A 20,490-nucleotide genomic window follows, 5' to 3' on the forward strand; every position below is an offset into this window, starting at 1 on the left:
TTTGAACTTAGGCAAGCTCAAGTTTAAATCAACGAGATTTAAACTAAAAGAGGAGATCAGGTCTAGATGGAAATGAACTACAGTCAAAGAAAACCAGAAAGGTAAACCTGCCTGTAAAGTACACAGGAGGCAGAGGATATTTTCTACAAGCGGGGCGTCTCGATCTACGTCTCTACTGTCCAAATCAAAGCAAGATCAAAATAAAAACGCAAATAAAAGTAAAAGAAAGGGGATTTTACACCTTGTGACTAAGCTGGAGTATGACAACAGAAAGAGAAGTGAGATGAAGGGAGGGAGGCCAGAAAGGGAAGGAGTCAAATGGAGAGGTATGGGAACTGAGATAAAACAAAGACAGGACACAAATCAACATAATGCTATGGCAAACAATACAGCCGAGAACAAAACAAAAGAGAAAAACAAATTAGTGTCATAAAGTTGTTCTTTGGTAGGGGTGACCCCAGTTAAACCTGGTACATTTCACTCAGTCTGCATCTGAAAGCGACAGAAATGAGAGACTCAAACTGTCTAAAAGTCTCCCGAAGTTTCACTTGAAATCTGACACTAAACTGCTCAAATGTACTGTGTGCTAAGAAATATGGGTAATCTTAGTCATTAATTAATTAGTGAGGACAAAAATCCAGCTGAAACTTAACAAGAACTAAACAAAATTTACCAGCGTATACTGCAACTTAAATAGTGGAAAAAGACTGAAAAAACACAACTGGTTTTGTAAGAACTGCCCTGCCATGCTACTAAGTGAAGGTTCTCTCAGGGCTTTGACCATATTATGAGCTTCTACAGAAAAGGGTTTGTTTTCTAATGAGTGATTTTTCATGTAGTACATTTGTGTTTATTTGAATATGCCATTGTAAATTTTGCACACTTTCACATATTTTCTCTCTTACGCCCACTCTCTCTCTCTCTCTCTCTCTCTCTAGTATAGTATAATGTGTACAACAAAGCTGGTCATACTAAGTGTTCACCATGGTCAAAATAAAAAGAAAGCTCACTAAACTGTTTAAAACTCCAAAATTTCACATTATGCCCTGGACCTTGCATCAGGTACAGAGGAGTAATAGTATTGTGAGCCATTAAGCAGGAGGACTGGCACTTTTGCATGCAACTGCACTACAGATGTCATTGCTAAAGCATTTCTTAGCACCAGTTCAGTCAGTATCAGCTACATCTCGGATTTCAGATAAATCTGAGTTTTGAGTTTTTTCTTAGTTCATTTTGTGATGATGAGCTTAAACACTTAGTAACAAGGTTAAGGGCTATAAAACTGTGGCTGTGATCATCCATCTCTAATAGTGGGTGTAAGCAGGTAGTACCAGTCAGGTCTGGTCTCAAAGCTGCAGGTATGGGTCAGGTCAGGATTCAATTTCACGTTAACACAGACCTCTAATCTATGTGAATATAATTTGCAATGAATGTCTGCATCTCTGTGTGATACTGAGTCTATGTAGAATTCAAACATGTCTATTATAACAAATTCCGTGTATGTGCAAATATAACTAAATCCTGATTTCAGGCTAGGAGGTGGTACGGCTATTATCTCTCATACAACAGCTGTTAACCCAGCTTTCTTCTGCTATCTCCAGGGCTCACCTTGTCGTCCTGAGGGTCCGGCTGGAGGAGGCTGTGTTGCTGGATGGCCATGGGTGGGGGCAGGGGTACAGAATCGGCCCCTTCTTCACCCTCCTCCTCTCCGCAGCTCTGCATGCCTGAGGAGGAGGACTTGGAGAGTGTTCCGCTGCTTAGACCCTCGTTTCGCACTCTCTAAGAACAGAACATCACATACTAGAGGTGTAAATCTCAGACTTCACAAAGATTACGGTTCTTTACTGAATGATTCAGGGTATCATAAAATCTAAATTACACATAAAAAAAAAACCAAACAAACAAAAAAAAAACCTGAAACCAAATTAAAAAATGCGGCTAGAAGAACTACTTACAAAAAAGGGGAATACAGACAACATTTATGTCTGGAAACAGCCAAATAAATGTATTTCAGGCAAAACGAGAGCATCTATATCACTGAATATTATAAGTTGATCCTAACATTACAAAATGTATGTAAATGCATCATCACCTTTAATTTGATGCATCACAATGCACAGAGGTATTTGCACATTATCCAACCCATTTACTGAGAGAGCAAAGGGACAGAATAAATACAAAAATGGCTAAAATCATGAAACCCTAGGCGAGACATCTTCAGACAAAGGAATGAAGATGACCGAGCGTGAGCTGACCTCTTCTATTGTCTCGTCCTGTGGAGTGGCTGCACTGTCATCTGAGTCTTTCTGGGAGCCCACGTCTGCGCTCTTGCGGACATCGCGACTTTTCTTGTGTTTGTGAGCCAGCTTCTTGACATGGCCGTCCGCCTTGCCGCTGCTGAGCCTCCGCACTGGGCTGGTCAGCCACTTGCGCAGAGTGTTCCCTGGTCGCTTGGGCCCAGGTGAGCTCTGAGAGCCCATTACATGACCAGGCTGCAGGGTGGCAGATGACCCAGGGAGGATGGCATCATTACTGCATACAGACAGAGTATCTGAGAGAGAGAGAGAGAGAGAGAGAGAGAGAGAGAGAGAGAAAGGGAGATTACAGAGTTAGGGGAGAGTCACTGTGTGCATTTTCTGTGGACTAACTTTTTTTTTCCCCTAATTGTTTTTAATAGGAGAGAAATGTTTTGCTTGGTGTTTTTGTGCACTGGGTGCCTCAAGTTTTCTGAGCTCTGTTCAGGGCAGTACAAGTGAAAAAAAACAGCTTGAAGCAGTCAATTTGCCTATGTCACTAGTGTTTTTCTGTGCTGATCTGATCAAAAGGAAGGTGGGCCTTGGGTAACATCTGTAATGGAGGAGGGATTAGTGGCTTCAGTTGCTGAGCACCCAGAAATTTTCACTCACTGAAATGTTCATGACAAACAAAAAGGAGCTTGTTTTCAGTTTAGCTTATTTTTTCCTGTAGCATCACACTTGCTAGTTAATAGTAGAGCCCTTCCTAAAAGGGAAAGTGCCTAAACACACCGAAAAAATGGCTAGTTACGACAAGTGACTGATCTCTTTAGGATGCTATTATTGCTTAGCCACAGGGAGATTAATAAAATTGCTGCAGCTTCAGATTGCAAGACAGAACAAACACAAAAATGGGGAGAGTGGATCCCCAAATAAAGACACTTTGTCTTTCTTTCACTGTGTTTTCTGCCTAAATGGGGACTCAATGGGGACTTTCCCTTATATAGTAAAGGGCTGAGCAATCAGACTGCCCCTCCAGCAAAACATTTTTGACAAAAAAAAAAAATCATGATATTTTGACGATACAGGTTGAAGGTATTTTCAATAAAATAATTATGTTGCTGTGCTTCTCATTCTGACAGAAGCAGCAAAGTCTTGCAATTACTGTCTTGGTACACTAGGTGGCAACATGTACCTTTGGTCGATGGGGAGGGAGAAATAGTCTGGTCACTCAATCGTAACAGCATAACCCAGAGTAACTAGCTAGCCAGTGTAAACAAAAACTCTTAGGAAAATGTCTCAAAACAAGAGATTGACATGGCAAAAAAACCACAGATCATCTAGAGCAGAATCATTTTTCTGGTCCAGGATTTTGTAATTAGTTGTAGTTTAATTGAACCATTTATGTAACTGACTGACCACTTTGTGGCATACCTACCAGTGATTACAAAATTCAGGATCAGAAACTGGATTTAAGGTCCAGATCTGAAGACCTCTGCTCTAGAGCGCGGATGTGGTCTGGTGTTCTTAAAATCAGATGTAATGCAGAAGAACCACAATAAACTAAAAGAATCACACAAAGGATGCAATAACTATCAATAATTAGTGACATTCACTGATATAGGAAATTATATTGTACTAAGACATAGCACTACAATCATGTCTGTGGCTTTGTGTTTCTATGAGCTCTCCTTACCTTTGTGGTTGAAGATGCCCTCCATTTCCATGCTGCTGCGGGAGTGGGCGATGCAGAGCATGGCACAGGGCACCAGGCCCTCCTGAGCGGGTGAGCGGTCAGTGGTGCGCACCAGGCACCAGTCGGGCTTATCGTGGAGTCGCTCCAGCACCTCCACTGTCTGCCCTCTGCGCACAGTCAGCTCATTGCTGTTTCCACCCATGAAGTCATGGATGACCACAGTCAGCTCGCAACCTCCCGACAGCTGAGGAACAGACAGAAAGAAAGGAAAACTCATTAGGTTCAACGGCGGCCCTGGAGAGTGGATATGAAATTGGATGAGACAGCAGTAGCTTTGGGGTGAAAAGGATGGTATCTGACCTTGTCGCTGTCCAGTGTATTCTGAGAAGTACGGGAGGCCAGAGAGATGGTGTCTGGCTGACTGCTGCCGTCACCCTGGCTGTCCAGGTCCTCTCCGTCTCTGCAAACAAAAAAAAGGAGACAGCACGTGAAAACACACAATCATACCAAAGCAAAAGGTGCTGTTCTCCATAATATTCAGCTTACAAAATACAAAGAAGCAGAAACACACATAAAGACAATGGCAACAGTGGAAGAATTACATTTAAAGTGATCATCCAGTGAAAAATCTTCCCGTTACCCCAACATATATTTGGTATCTGAAGTTTGTTCTCTAGTTTTGTGCCGTAGTTTTGAAGCTAATGTAGCAAACGAAAGCTTACCCAATTAGCACTGTGTAAACTGCATACTTACAAAGTAATATCAAACAGACCTTCTTATGTGGTCTCTGGCACTGTATCACATACTGTTGTCAATAAAAATGGACAAAAGAATGTTGTACAGCTAAAAACAGTACAGTAACGATCAGAACAGTAGGAGCTGCCACCTTAAACCAAAGTTATGCCCATACCTCTGTCCATTTTTACAGATAACTTTGGATACAAACCATGTTTTGGATGATCAACTACGTTAAGATTAAGAGGACAATGTGTAAATGAGATTTTGTGTATAAGAAAAGAAAGACTACACCTGTTACGGACACAAACATAGAACATAGACATTATAGTAAGAGAGGTTTCACTGGCCTGGGATTGTACCTGCGGCCCTTGTGTTTGGTTGTGGAGGGCTTGGGGATGTGGATAGGCTCCTTCAGCGCCCCCTTCAGGTGAACTGTGCGCTCCTGGATGACCTCACGTATGTGTTTGATCCAGTCTTGCTTGTTCTCAATACTGGAGGCCTGTGTGATTTTGAGGGTAGGAGGTTGAGGCAGAAAGAGAAAAATGGAAAAGGAAACAGAAACAGAGAGGAGAGCAAGAGAGCGAGAGAGCAAGAGAGCAAGAGAGGGAGAGAGAGAGGGGGTAAAAAGTGCACAAAGTTGAGGAAAGCTATTCACTTCATTTTTGTGTCGATTGTAATGCAAAGTTTAACTGTCAGTGCTGAACTATACTCACCATAGCTCCATGTTTGCATCCCTGACTTAGCTTAATTTGAAATATAGAAGAAAATTTCACTACTTTTTAAATGTACATTACATCAAATGTGACAAAGTGGCTTTGAAGACACATGGACAACAGCGAAAGTTTTTATGCCAATTTCTGTTGTGCACTACGAATGTCACTACTGACATTCAGAATGCTCTGCAACTGATCAAATTCTAAATTTCTGGGGTGAGAATGGCAAAGAAGACAGTCACATTAAAATATGATTGCTTTTTAACCTTTACATTTTTAAAAAGATTGCTTTTTAACCTTTAATTTCCCTTTGTGCTTACAAGTAAATATGAGGTGACTCACACCAACTGACAGTAAAAAAAGACAAGATGCAGGATGTGCTTGATATTCACAAACCTGTGTCATGTAAAACATATTATGCGAAAGGCAAAATTTCATTCAGCATTTCAGTAAACAGTCAAAATAGAGCATGCGATTAACAACTGGAAAAAGACTAGGGCTGCAGCAAACAGTTCTGTAATCTGTTCTTTAGATTTCATTATATAAAAATATTCTATTATATATATATATATATATATATATATATATATATATATATATATATATATATATATATATATATATATGTCCACCTTTCTTTATTTATTATCTGGTCAAAACAACTTTTAAGAACAAGTTATTTATTTTTCAGCATCAGGAAAAAAAAAGAAGATAACATTTATCAGAAAACTGCACAGAAGCCTCAAAAACTAAATTCTCAGTATTTAGTGTGTTCTCCCTTTGCCTTTGTTATAGCTTCCATTGTTTTGGGGAAACTCGCTTTCAGACATCGACTAATCGCTGCAGCCCTATGAACAGAAACAATTCACAATACACAGCCAGCAGTGTTAGGTAGCTCCTAATAAAGATAGTTTATAATACGAACTGTCTTGCATAAAAGCAGTGAAGCAACATGCTTTGTCAACCTTGGAATGAACCTTTTTTTTCTTCAGAAAAACAGGTAGAACTGAGCATAAGCATGTAATCATAAACATCTTATGCAGAAAACTTCTGATTTCAAAGTTTTCTGTAGCGCTTCTTCTTCTTCTAGCCATAAAAGGCTTGATTTGTGATATCTCTATGTGGACTGCGCACAGTGGGTTTAAAGAAAAGAGGAAATATTTTTCAGTATGCTGTAGGAGGCTCAGATCTAAGGGCAAGTCAAACAAGTTGGCGTAAGCATGCAATCCCACCAGGATTAGTTAATATTCAGAGATAGAAGCATTTACATAACAGCCTTCACAGTGCACATCTGCAGAGAAGGGTTAAAAATAGCCCAGAGAGCTGCCTGACACACCACACAGAAAGTGCGAGAGAGCTGAAAAGGTGAGAAAGAGACCAGCTAGCCCTGAACACGAAGCTAGACAACCACCTCAAAACTCCACACCAGAGCCATGCCATCAAGCACGAAAAAAGAGCAAGGGACAACCATAGAGACAGCAGAAGAGAAAGTGAGGTAAAGAATAAAGCGATAGAGAAGGAACAAGAGCAAAAGTGAGAGTGAAAAGGAGAGATTACCTTAAGGACAATCTTGTTGTCTGAGGTTGGAGTTCGTCCTACCCACAGGGCAAATTTACATGGGTCTCCCTCCACGTGTTCAGTAACACCCAACTCTGAGGTCTACACAAACACAAACACATGGAAAAGTAAGTAGTGTGCAGCAGTGGACAGTAGTTCACTCTTCAAACCTTAAGTCTCGCTATTCATTATTAACTGTAGAACAGACTGTTTTAAGTCGGTCCATGATGCTGCTTCGTTTAGAGTATTCAGAGAGCACTTACAAACAGCTTGCTCTTGTAGATGTACTTGCTCCTGCCGTTGGAGTCTTTGACTTCCTTGCTGAAAACAAGTGACATCTCAAAGAGGAAGAGGTGCCTCTCTCTGCCTTTTCTGATCAGAGTCTTGGGGTCCCACACCTGGAAGGACTCCTGAAGGATCAGCTCTCCCTGAGACTCAATGTTCTCATCAAAACCTGAGAAAATACACAAGCTTTAGGCTACGTTCAGGTACAAGTGGACCAAATCCAATTTATTGCCAAAATCTGATTTTGTTGTTTGGTTCTTCACATTATCTTTTGAATGTAGCATATATCTGACATTAGTCTGAACATCATGTTCATGAAATGACCAAAAATGCACAAAAGAACAATCCACCCATGAAGCTCATCCAAGAAGAACAGCTATCCATCAGCCTCTTCTTAAGATTTACAGGCTCCCTCAATGTGACACTGAAGTTTAATGTGTGCAGACTGCTTCTTAAAATTTGGAGGACAAACTGCAGACACTAAAACAACCACACTGAACACAATTTAATGAAAAGAGTAAAAGGTGAATTTCTGTGCTTCTTTTAATTGTGGAAGCTAAACAGAGAAAGTAAGCTCTGTTTCTTTAGTCTACCTTCTGCAAAAAAAGAAAGTAACAAAGAGGTGCAAACTCTGTGCCAAAAGGTGATTCCAAGATGGCGCCGAGTATGGCTGCCGTGTTGCGAGCTCCCACTTTCTATCCTATCTATAGTTTTGTTTATCTGTGTAAATACTGTTCTCTGCATAATTTGTGGAACTCGCACTCAAGTTTTTCACTCACCTGTGTCCCTGTACTCTTGTGATGTGACAATAAAACTGATTTGATTTGATTTGATTTTGATTTGACACGTACTGGATAAGTACTTGATCTGTGCAAAAGATCCTTTGACTCTTATTTCTTTTGTCTTTTCAAAACCTCCTTGAAGTAAACATGATTTTGAATAGCTGTTAGTTTGGTTTCTCTTGTTAGAAAGCATCGTGCGTGTTTATTTGTTTACACTGCCCACGCCTGTCTTGTTTATCCTCCAAAACGAAAGATGCAAAGCACACAATTTTACACCAGTGATTAGAAACCAAGTGCCAGTTATTTTTGGACTGCTTTGAACAGAGACAGTATTTTTGGTGACAGGTTAACTATGGTAAGATGGAGTTCGTCTATGATAAATTTACTAATGTCATTAGCGCAAACTGATTCCACCTGGCACTAGACTTGCCTTGGAAGGTATCTAGCCTACATGCTTGTACTCAGCTGTAAAAATGATTAGACAACATGACAAAAAATTATATTTATATCTTGCCATTATACAGCCTACTTCATTTAATGTGTCTCATTTTAAGGAATGTGGTAACGCTGCAAAAGGTAGACAGCAAGGAAAACTGGGAAAACCGGGATGCAACAATACATATCATATTGCATCAAACTGTCTCTGTGTTTTATACTGTATAACTGTTTCACATCTAGCACGTAAGCCTGTGGCTAGTGTGTTAGTTTGTGACTAACACTAGATTGAGGCTAGTGTGGCACATTGGGATACTATAAAGCGCACTGTTTCAAATACTGTACTTGTATAAAGTTTAATGCAAAATGGAAACATTAATGTATTAAGCACACACTTTCAGCCACTCCATATTTTTGTTTTATTGAAAAATGTATTGAACCGAGACTGTATTGAATCTAATTCTGAATTTTGTGCATTGTTACACACCTATAAGAAAATCATTAATATAATGTAGTCATAACACAAATGTACCAGAATAAAATAACATTAGAACCACATTTTAAAATTAAGGTTTCACTCAAACTCTTTAAAGTTATTTTGTTCCTGTTTTCTGTTCTGCAAAATACACTGTGTCCAGTTTGTATCCATTCCTTTTACCGTTTCTAATTTCAGCTTTGCACGCAAACCTACGTGTCTGCACTCACCTTCCAGCATGCTAAGGTGCATGGCATCATTGGCTTTCTTAGGTACGCTGAGCATGACCTCCAAGCCATCTTTGATTTCTCCTTTGCCCTCCTCACAACACGTCAGGAGTTCCTATACACACAAAGCAATCATCAGCACTGTACCACATAACACTACTGTGATCTTTACTGTGAGATGGAGTTGAGTCAAAACACATCAAATGCAGCTGTGCAGGCCAGCACACAAGAGTGGAGTCAGTAATGTGCTCACCTTGAGGAGCAGCTGATATTTGGTTATTCTCTGCACTGGTTTGATCAGGTAAGAAGAGATGGAGTTAGCCAGGCGATGCCTCTGCTGGATCTCCTGTGAAGTCACAAAATTACAGCCATGTTAAATGCAAATAAGTAAACTGACTAAAAAAAAGATGGAAATTCAGATAAAAACTTGTTTTTACATCAAAGTAGGATCCAGCATGCTCAAGTATGAGTTGAGTGGAGTCTGGTTTGTTTTTGCAGTAGTTCACATACATCTGGAACTTGTCAGCCTGCAAAGGAAGAAATACAAATAGTTTACTGACTGCTAAAATATGACAACAGAAAAATGATCTTGTATAACACGAGGGTTTCCACAAACTTACCCAGGTAACGAAACAATGGCCCACATCCTCTGGAAGTTGCTCATACTTCTCCAGCTCTTTCAGAAAGATACTGTAAAGGTGAAAGAAGGAACTGTAAATGCAAACACCTATTCACAGTTCATCACAGATATTTCCTGATATCCGTGGACACATTTCAGAGAAGAGAAATGGCAAAACTTCATAAACCAAAATCTTGTGAGAAAAGCCTGATAGTCAAAATTGAAAACGCACTTGTGGTGGAATTCATAGAGGTCCTGCATGTTGCCAAAAATGATGTGCTCTTTGTTGACAATCCCTGGAGGGATCTCCTCCACACCACTGGTCATCTCCCATAGATATGTCTGAACAGTAACACAGGGAAGGGTGCTTTATTTCAAAATGACAAAAGCTAAATCTGGTACCAGATACACCAGATGTAACATTTCACTGAGTGACAGAGATGATAAAAATAGGATTAACAGAAAAAAAATACTGTTAATACTTACATCCATACATTCTCTCAAGTCTCTCACATAGGCCTTCTCTGTCTGAATCAGCTCAGCCATGATGAAGCTTGGAAGAAAAGTGAAGGAATGATTACACAGTCCAAAAATGTATAGCCTCTGATTCTGATTATCTTGGCTGATGGTATTAAAAACAGATGTAAATGTGGGGCGGTATTATTGAGTAAGCTATGCTGTGGGGTGGTAATGTATAGTAAGCTATGCAGTTACTGATGGAGTTGTAGACACATACTCCTTTCTGCGAGCAGACTTGCGCTTCTCCTCGTTCAGCTCATGGGCAGCATCCCTTAGTTTGACCTCTGAGCCTGGGGCACTGGCAGGGATAATGTCTAGTTGTAGTTCCTTACTCTAGAAAAGAGAAAAGTCAGAATCATTTTTTCAATAACTGCATAATGTCAGCAACAACTGTTTAAATATTTTACTTCAAGTATTTTGTTTACTGTCATTTAGCATGAAAAGGGCTGGTGAGGACCTTCTCCTGCTGCAATGTGATTTGATTGGAAAGCATTCTGAAGAGCTTAGCTGGGACTGAATCCTCCATTATGGCTCTGGAGGGTCGCAGTCCAACACAGTTTGGTGACTGCCCTGGTCTAACACATGAACTAAACTGCACCTGGCTCTGACCCTCCACTACCAGAGCTGAGTACTCCTGGCACACATATTCAACATAAGAGCAAAGGAGATTCTTCTAGATCACAGACAGAAACATACCGCTTTGTTGGAGTCAGAAGAGATGCCGAGAGCTTTCTCCAGAGAAGTACGGTACTTGTCCATGCGCAGGGAGAAGTCTCGGTAACGTTTGTCCACGGCAGTCACCCACTTTTTGATTTCAGCAGCATGAGCATGACCCTTATCACAGAAGCCATCGGCCAGCTGGATCAGCAGTTTCACCCTCTCTTTGGTTTGCTGTGGAAGAAGGGATGGACAGTCAACAGCATGTAAGCGAAATAACTTGCCAAGTCATTAATTTACCCATTTGTAATCTAGAACTAAACATTCAATTGAAACCCTTGATTGCAGGAGTAGGTATCTATGAACTTTTGGACAGTGGACTTGCTATCTGCAGGTACTTTATTAAAGGACTCATTAAGTATTAGGTATATGTGTAGTAACACACACTGGAGGAAACAGGTTACCTTGGCTGTGATGTGGAAGTCCTCATGCTCCTTCAGCAGCTCTTGGGTATGGTGGATACTGGAGCCCGTGGACGTGTGTGTGGATAAATAGAACTCGCCAGTGTCGTGAATCCACTCAAGAGCCTAGATAACACATTAACAGATGTCTTAACACATGCTTATCTGACTTAGTTCAGTCACCCAACATACTGATCCCCAATAACAGAGCATCACTGAGCATGAAAACTGCACAGAGATTAACTCTCAGTATTAAGAGACATCACACCCATAATGTAAGAAGACAGAACTATGCAGTATTTAAAAGTAATTGTGGTGTAGAAACAGAACTAATTATGAGTTTTCCAGTATGTGAAGCTTCTCAACAAGTGGGGAGAGAGCAGAGAGAGATGGCAGGAGCAGGTGAGGGAACTGATTTTGTTTGCGCATTTGGGTGTGTTTGTGTGTAAGACAAACCTGTTTGGCACTGCGCTCAAATACCACATACTGCTGGCACTGGTCTAGCCTCCTCTTCCTCATCGTCCAGAAGTGCAGGACACGGTTCTCCCTCTGCAGTAACTCATTCAAGATGTCTGCAAAGAACATACACCGATTAACTATCAACAAACAAATAAACAAATATTTGGGCAATGCTATCAGAAAAAAAAAATGTACACTTTATTTCATGTCCAGTAAACATATATTCCTACTTGAATAGGCAGGTTTGCCATTCCAATTTGGGGAACAATTTCAAAACTGAACTCATAAGGGTTCTGCTATTAAAAATTAAGAGCACAGTTAAAAAAAAAGTATGGTAGTGCTGGGGAACACTTTTCCAGATGACTACAGCAATGTGCCATATTGAGAGCAAACATCCACAAACAAAAAGACAACTATTCTGACAACTATTTCGACTATGTTTTTACATCAGTAATGGTAGCTAGCTGTCTGGCTAAGAGACGCATACAGAGTGTTGTTAAAAGAAAAGGTGATGTAACACAGTGATAAACATGTCCCTGTCCCGACTTTTTTAAAACGTGTTGCTGGCACCAAATTCAAAATAGGTGTAAAACCGATAAAATTTTTCAGTTTCAACATTTGATATGCTGTCGTTGTACTATTTTCAGTTAAATACAGAGTTTACATGATTTGCACATTATTGCATTCTATTTTTATTTACACTGATTTACATACAGCGTCCCAAATGTTTGGAAACGGGGTTGTAAAGAAAACTGTGTTTTTATGTAGGGTATGTTTAATATGCCTGGCCCAGCTGACCAGTACTGTGTTCTGCGGTACATACAACGAACACTTTAATACAGAATTCAGTTGATGCGTGCGTCAGTAACTGATACACTGATGTTACATCCTCGATTAATGGCCAACTAATGATGCATGGTTATTGGACAAATGAATTTGTAAAAGTATGTATTCCTAATTTATATCCTATGCAGCTCTGAAATGCCTAAATATATTTTTAATAGATAAGAACCTAAATGTCACAAAAATACATCAGGCTTATTGGCAGGGGAAGAACATGCACTTGGTACTGTGGGGAGTTTGAGTGTGTGTATATCAGGTGAAGGTAAAGTGATGGATCCCACCACTGGGACAGTGCGTCTAGTTCTGTAGTTCTGAGGCCTGACCTACTTACTGTTTCCAGATCCGTGAGTCATTACAGCACAGAACAGATCAGGGCCGCATTCACACTACACACTCCAAACTGGGCTAAACTGGGCCTAAGTGGGCCAGCTGTTACAACCACAACTCTTATCAAAGGACCTCTACCTTGCAACGACTTGCCTATCCACTAGAAGTCACAATGGAGCCCATTTAGCAGAGGCAAAAGACAAGCAGTCGAAAAATAAACAAACCTTCCTCATGGAGGCAGGCTAACTGCGTTTAGGCACGCCTCCAGAGATAAAACAGCCAGAGAGAAATTCACACAAACACACAAGAAAGAAACATCTGCAAGCTTAAGAGTACGGTGTTGAATATGCAAAACTGTTTACTCTAGATAGAGGCCTTTGTTAGCAACTGTTTCATTATAAACACCGTGAGACGTGATTAAATGTCACTTTCCTTGTCTTAAAGCTCCTGTCTACAACATTTTCAAAATGTTCTTCTATTATCTATAGTTTTTATCTATAGTCCAGTGAACTGCCAGAGAAAAAAATGCAGCTGGTCTTCTCTGTTGAAAGATTTTTGAAATTACACTTTCTGCCATTTCTTCTGATAGATTTGAGTTGGGTGGGACAAAATTTATTGCAGGTGATGTCACATCTGCCAGAGTACCGATCAACAGACCAACCAGAGCTAGCCCTATGTAAATGTCTATGTTTCTCTACTATTATATTGTACTTTTTAATACATATGTTCCTAAACATAACACTGGTAAACACTTATTCCATGGCATATCCTTATTATTAAAATAAAAATTGTAAACATTTGAAACCATGTTGACAGGGGTTTTACAGCTAAGGCCTTACGGTAAGTGGTGGGGGGGTGTGAACTCACTTTTGACCTGCTGCTCAGGTGCCTTAACATGACTCAGCATCCCAGGCATGTTGACACTATTCCGGTGCATGTACTTAAGGAACACATCAGCATTTCGTCTAGCCAAGGTGCATGCCTGAAAGGAGACACATACATACACGTGATTCAGCAAGCAATTACAGCCCATGGAAAAGCTGGGTGAATGTAGCCTATGGGTACATTACCTTGAGGAAGGCCTCTTTCTGCTCCAGGTGCTTACTGATCATAGGGGTGACGTGGTCTGTCTCACAGTTGGGCCCCAGTTTGTCTGCCCCTCCACACCAATCCTCCTCCCGCTTGTACTCCTGCTCCAGACTCTCCAAAACACTACACACCTGTATGGCAAACAATTAAAGATCACAGCTACACTGAAAACATTCTCTCAAACAGTAAACAGCTACAAAAGAGTATCAGGAAGAAAATGTGCACTAAGACAGCACATCACCATGACTGCATTTTCCCATCTAATCAAATATAAGATAAGCACCTAAAAACAGGCTATAATGCTCAAACTACTCAAACACTCCACTACCTTACAGGAAGAAACCTATATTTAACAATATAGCATCATACAATGTGAGTGTCAGGTATTCCAGGCTTAATTTTTTTACAGGATTTCAATATCTGATTCAGGATTTTCTGCTGATATCAGCACAAGCAGTAAAGGACCTTTGAAGGAATTAAATATATATTTGTTTTTGTTGTCTGTATAGAAAAAGGGTCTTGTAGCATACTCAGCCAGAGACACACAATTTTAATCATAATGTATTTCTTCGCATATTGTTATTGGATACGCAACAGCCTCGCTGAACATCGCCTTTTATGTTCATATTATGCATCCCTATTTGCTACGACTATTTATATATTTATTTGTATAATTATTGCTGGTCATTGATTTCACACCTGTTCAGAGGTCTTGTAGAAGGCCACAGAGGCATTGACCAGTTTGAGACGGTCCTCCATCTTGAGCATAAGCTGCTGCCAGTGGGAGGCCACATTCTCTGCACAGTCACGGATCATGTCCATGTCGTAGTGATTGGCCTGCAGCAGCGTCTCTGCTTTCTGCTGCACCTGCAGAGCACTCTGGTGGGTTTTCTGCACACACACACACACAGAAAACAGTGAACACAGTCAGATAATGTACACAAAACAGAAAAAAGGGAAAATGCGAAACTCATAGGATAAAATGGCAGCTAATCAGAGAGGAATAAGCTAAACGGACTAAAGCACCAGAGAGGGCAACTATGTGAAGGCCAAAGTGAAGGAGAAAGAGCTCTTTTTGGAGGATTAAAATTTATGTCATCAATGCTCTGTCTATTCAGAGAGCTCCTGAGCAGTCACTATAGGGAACTGTAAGAACGGCAACTGATATCTGTAGGAAATGAAGACACCATTATGATAGGCAGCTTTGTCTCTCCAAGCTGCTAATGTAACCACTCCTACAAACACAGATGTAATCTGTACTTCATTAAAAGAGAGCAGAAGGACTCAGCAGTCTTTGTCTGTGGAACCTGGGAGACACAGGCCCTTTGTACCAAGATTCTCAAACTGAGAACAATGTATTTAAAATGACAAGGAATACTAAAATAATATGACAAAAAAAAAAGATTTAACTACAGAGTATAGATGCATATGGATGCACACCAAGCTGTGTACATGTACAGTATTGTGCAAAAGAAAGATACAACTCATTTCATTTCCAGTCAAAACAGTCATCAATTTATGCATTTCTCAGGATATATTTCTAAGGAGATTACAAAAAAAAACATAAGAAAAAGGAAACTCAAACAAAAATATGCATTAAAAAAGGAGTTTTCAAAACTGCAGTTAAAAAAAAAAATAAAAGATATAGAGAAAATGGGACAGAGAAAAGAAAGATTGCTGGTGTTCTCAGAACAATGGCCTAGTCACCCAAAAGTCCAGACCTCAGTATCTCTGAATGAGTTGATTACTTGGATTATGAAAAGCAGAAAATGCAACCAACTTCTCAGACTGAACTTTAGAGGTTTGGAAAACTATCCCTGCCTTTCGTTAGAAAACTGAAAGCAAGTCTCCAATATCAATGAAAGCTGTAATAAAGGCAAAGGGTGGACATACTAAATACTGGAAAAAATGACATTATACAGGCGTTTGTATAATTTTCCGTTAAATATGTGATTATTGATCTTTTCCTGATGCTGAAAGTGAATATTTCATAACTCTTTTGACTGTAAAATTGGAAATACCCATGGTGGATTTGAGAGTTTGTAAGTAGATTCAGTAAGAATAAGGCTTGAGAGTGAGAAGTTAGAGAAAGTAGTTGAATGGATGGTAGAAGATGAGCAGGGAGACAACTGAACACACCTCAATAGCGTGCTGGAACTGCTCATGTTCTCTCTGCAGCTGCTCAGCCTCCTGAAGAGAACTAGCCGTGATCAGACCAGCATTCAACATCGACTCGCCATTACGGATCCAGCCCAGCACCTGAAAAACATAAACACAAACTTTAGAGATCTATGACACACAAACATTTCCAAGAAAAAATAAGCCTTGAACAGCAGCTATTTCTGGGGACTGTATACAGAAAAGTAGTTACAACACACAAATAAGTTCAAGTATACAGATAGATTTACTGTCTGCTCAGGGTTTATTCACTTTCTCTTAGAGTTGCATTTACAAAGGGGCCCTTGTGACACTCCACAGTAAAATATACAGAAATGTGGGTGCACGCACTGCATCACCAAACATCTTGAAACTCTAGAAATATTTGTATAGAAGAATGATTCTCAATCCTGGTCCTACAGAAACCGTGCCCTGAATATTTTACTGTGCTGCCTGTTCCGATATACCAGATTCAAGTAATCAGCTACTTAAAAAGGCCATCCTGGGTTGAAGTGGGTGAATCACAGAAGGGAAAACACAAAAACGTGCAAGGCAGGAGAGTATTGTACTGCGTGTTACCTGCTTAACCTCAGCCTGTAGGTGGCGCAGTTGCACACACTGCTCCAGATGGCGGCGGTGTTGCTCTGCAGCCACATCCAGCTCCTGCTGCTTTTCATGCAGGAACTCCAGCAGATCCTGAACACGTGTAGCCATGTCCACATCCCGATCACAGAGCAACTCTACACCTACACAGAGAGACAAATCACACACAAAAAAATAATGATTTAGTGTTAAAAGTAAACGAAGGTCTTCAAAGTCTCACCTTAAATCCACTTTCTGGTCCTGGATTTTACAATCACTGGTAGTTAACTGATGCAAATGATCAGCCACCTGGTGTCATACATAATCATACATATCACATATGGCGATTACAAAATCCAGGAACAGAAACAATGTTGGGATTTGAAGACCTATCGGTTACAGTGTAGCAGAAACTGAAAAGGTGCTTAGAGTAACTTCAAATAAGTGACAGGACATACTGGTAATGTTAGACTGTGTAAATTTGCATGTGTGCTGATTTGCTGTAGACGTCCATCAGATTGACATTAAAATCCCACATGTTCTTGTCCCATCAGCACTCATCTCTCTGGGTGTTAACACTGTATGGCTCTACGGAGAACTGAAGCAGTACTACACACTGCAACATATGCAATTAAAATTCTTAAATAGACTGACAGCTCTCTGAGCGTTTGTAAATAACGCACTTGCGGCCACCCAATTATATTTTGTCCATCTTCTGATCCTCTTGAGTAGTTCAGCTCTTTTGTTGTCAGTCAGATAGGTCACACAGGCCCACAGGGAAACTTAAGCAATGACTGGCCTTCTTCAGTGTGATCTGAACTATAAATACCTTTGACAGTTTCTTAGGAACCAAGACAGTTTAGCAAAGACAAGAAAAGCAGTGAACTGCAAAGTGATTCAGAACCTGTGATAAATATCTAACACCAGACGTGTGAATTGCAAAGCATGGACCATTTGAAATGACCACACTGGTATGGGTAAAAAGTGCCTGACTGACAGTGTTAGTCTGTAAATATCTATTTGCAGTAATTTTAGTCAACTTATCTGTCTCAATTTCACCAGCACTTTAAAGGGCAATTTGGATATTCAATTTATTTTAATTTAGCTATTAATGCTTCAGAGCTGTCAGTCATTTTAGAATCAATACAGCTCTGTTAATTATTCTGGGCACATACAATTTATTCTGCTTTCAACTAATTATGTGAAGCTTGTGAATTTTTAGGTTATTAGCACATTATTAATTTTATGTATTTGGCTGCAACCAAAAAATGATTCCAAATCTATTAACTGTGATTCCAAACTTTAGAATTTAGTGTATATTAAGAGATAAAGGGAGCCTCACCAGACGCCTGCACCTCGTTGACATACTGCAGTAGCTCCTGGCCTTGGTGAATGACGTCAAAGGTGAGGTTGTTCATGGTAAGGGCTTTGTCTGCATGGTGTTGCAGTCTCTGTTCAGCCAGAGTCAGATCCTCTGTGTCAAAGTCACTCATCTGCTGAGACAGCTCCTCATTCCACGAGTCCAGATCTGAGATGATCTGTAGGGCAGAGGGGTGCTTAGAACGGGTATGCGCGCACAAAATCTCACACGCAGAAGCAGAGTCATAGATTTCAGCCTGATAAGCACAGACAACTGTGTAAAGGGACACAAACAAGCAAAAAAAGCAGCCAGTATTCTATTCTCGTCTAGGTTTCTAATCCTAGTCCAGGAGTACCCCGCCTGTACATTCTTGCACAAACATACTCAATGCAAGTAAGCAAACTCAAATGACAACGCCCATCAATGCATTGCAAACACACACTCCTGCTGTACTAAGACAACTTGCGTTGTTATGGTGATAGAGGACAAATCTCAGCATCTGTGATCAGAATCTACCGTTATTCCAGCAGCTAAAACAACTAAATATGTAGACAGCAGAAGAAAGTCTGCTGCTTTACTTGTTCAAAATGAAGAGATGTTGATGTATCATAGTCACTGTCAGAACAAAATTTCATATCTCCAAAAAAGTAACTTCAGAGGAGAAGGAAAAACATTCTTAACTTGTAATGGCAGCAAATGTAAAGAGGTTTTTTCCAAGTAATTTTGGACCATTTCTATAGATCCATTCATCATAAGATTTTAACACAATGTAAAAGGTAAAAGCAGTTTTCCAATTTTGCAAAAAAGTAAAAAACTACAAAAATGGGAATTTAAGGTTTTTTTGCATGATGGTGACAATATCTATGCGTTTATAGTGAAGTAGTTCTGTAAGAGACTTGTCAAACTGCTGGTTTGCTATGACAGATGCCTGAACAACAGCACCCTGGCAGAACAAAACAGATCGGTCAGGCTTGGCTGTCGTTATAGCGCCATGCTGTAATGCTCAGAATGCACCTCATGCTTCCGTTGCATTACGTATTGAGTTCTAAAACATTTCACGACACAACACTGCGCAAATCTATGCTTGCATAGCTGGAAGTGTTTGCATATTTGTATGTTTCTGTATGTTTCTGACTTAACACACTAAACCCACTTAGTTAATTATCAGGTGCTTCTTGAGAGGGTCCAACCAGCACGAAAACATTGATACTGACCCCATTTTTAAGGAGTCAAACAGATATCTAGGGATTTTACAGTCAAAATTCAGACTTCTAATTGCTTTAGTTAAATGGTGCTTTACTAACATAACTGTCAGCTGTGAACGGTCAGTTACGGCTGTTAGTTCTCAAATTGTTGATAGTCTAGAAATTGCTGATAACTGTTGAAATAGCAATCAAATTCTCAAAGTCAAACAATAAAATAATAAAAAAATATATTGCTGCACCAAGTTGGAGCTTACCAGTGTTTTCAACCGTTTTATTTCTGTTTTTTGTTGTTAGCTCCTGTCCTGTTTTGTGAGTTAAAGTGGGTTTGTTAAATGTGCAATGCAGCGGAAACTCTGGGATCTCTAAGAGAGTTGAGAACCACAGCACTACAGCATGTGGTAGAGCTGACCTCCTCTTGACCCTCACACGTTACAGCCTGAGTGTGTGCATGCAGTCTGTGAGTAATCACTTCTGGCTACATTTTCTACTCAGCTTGTGCAAGTTGCAGTTTAGGCAGCAGGGAGTCTGCAACTACAGCTGCTGGGCTTCATTTCAAATAATAGACTTTAACACTCAAACACATTAGTAAAACACACACACACAACATCTGGATAGGCAAGAATACTGAGGATGAGGATTCAGGGACTGCAGGGGCACAGAAATGCTTCAGTGCATCAATTTGAAGTTGGCAATTCAAATGCATCAGTTCTGCATGATAAGAATATTCAAATATAAAATTTTTGTCCACTTTGAAACTGTAATTGAATAGTTGTCTATTCAATCCCTAATGCACTGCAACAGAAAATTTACAAGACATCACACAACCACTGCTACCACCAGTGAGAAGGCAGGTGGCATGGCATGACTTACATCGATGGCATCACGCTCAAAGATCCTGAGCTGCAGGAAGAGCTCCAGTTTAATCTTCCTCTCCTGGAAGAGCTCCTCCATCTGAGCCTGTGCCTCGTCCAGCTGCTGCAGCACACTCTCTATGTGGTTTATGGAGCTGTTGTGTGGGGCCTTATTGCTGGAGATAGCAGAATCTCTGTGGAAAGGGTAGATGGCTAGCA

At 40.2% G+C, this 20,490-nt stretch overlaps 1 protein-coding gene across 5 annotated transcripts in view; it reads right to left on the minus strand.

Moving 5' to 3' along the window:
* The window catches only part of trioa (trio Rho guanine nucleotide exchange factor a), a 111,891-nt gene that overhangs the window by 12,978 nt on the left and 78,423 nt on the right, over nt 1-20,490 (minus strand). For 2 of the 5 annotated variants that reach the window (XM_036566483.1, XM_036566481.1), the window contains exons 14-37: nt 20,291-20,465; nt 18,198-18,393; nt 16,853-17,019; nt 16,256-16,375; nt 14,816-15,007; nt 14,098-14,247; nt 13,895-14,009; nt 11,855-11,970; nt 11,402-11,524; nt 10,977-11,171; nt 10,498-10,613; nt 10,248-10,314; nt 9,994-10,103; nt 9,763-9,832; nt 9,580-9,669; nt 9,396-9,488; nt 9,146-9,257; nt 7,202-7,392; nt 6,939-7,040; nt 5,028-5,167; nt 4,291-4,390; nt 3,931-4,174; nt 2,256-2,551; nt 1,609-1,779 (exon numbers count right to left, since the gene is read on the minus strand). In XM_036566483.1, the coding sequence (XP_036422376.1) occupies nt 1,609-1,779; nt 2,256-2,551; nt 3,931-4,174; nt 4,291-4,390; nt 5,028-5,167; nt 6,939-7,040; nt 7,202-7,392; nt 9,146-9,257; nt 9,396-9,488; nt 9,580-9,669; nt 9,763-9,832; nt 9,994-10,103; nt 10,248-10,314; nt 10,498-10,613; nt 10,977-11,171; nt 11,402-11,524; nt 11,855-11,970; nt 13,895-14,009; nt 14,098-14,247; nt 14,816-15,007; nt 16,256-16,375; nt 16,853-17,019; nt 18,198-18,393; nt 20,291-20,465 (3,451 nt within the window). Of the gene's footprint in view, nt 1-1,608; nt 1,780-2,255; nt 2,552-3,930; nt 4,175-4,290; nt 4,391-5,015; nt 5,168-5,381; nt 5,412-6,938; nt 7,041-7,201; nt 7,393-9,145; nt 9,258-9,395; nt 9,489-9,579; nt 9,670-9,762; nt 9,833-9,993; nt 10,104-10,247; nt 10,315-10,497; nt 10,614-10,976; nt 11,172-11,401; nt 11,525-11,854; nt 11,971-13,894; nt 14,010-14,097; nt 14,248-14,815; nt 15,008-16,255; nt 16,376-16,852; nt 17,020-18,197; nt 18,394-20,290; nt 20,466-20,490 lie in introns of all 5 variants that reach the window. The other 3 variants (XM_036566484.1, XM_036566480.1, XM_036566482.1) reach the window with 2 other exon arrangements.

The sequence above is a fragment of the Colossoma macropomum genome, unplaced genomic scaffold (assembly GCF_904425465.1).
Source record: "Colossoma macropomum unplaced genomic scaffold, Colossoma_macropomum, whole genome shotgun sequence".
NCBI lineage: Eukaryota > Metazoa > Chordata > Actinopteri > Characiformes > Serrasalmidae > Colossoma > Colossoma macropomum.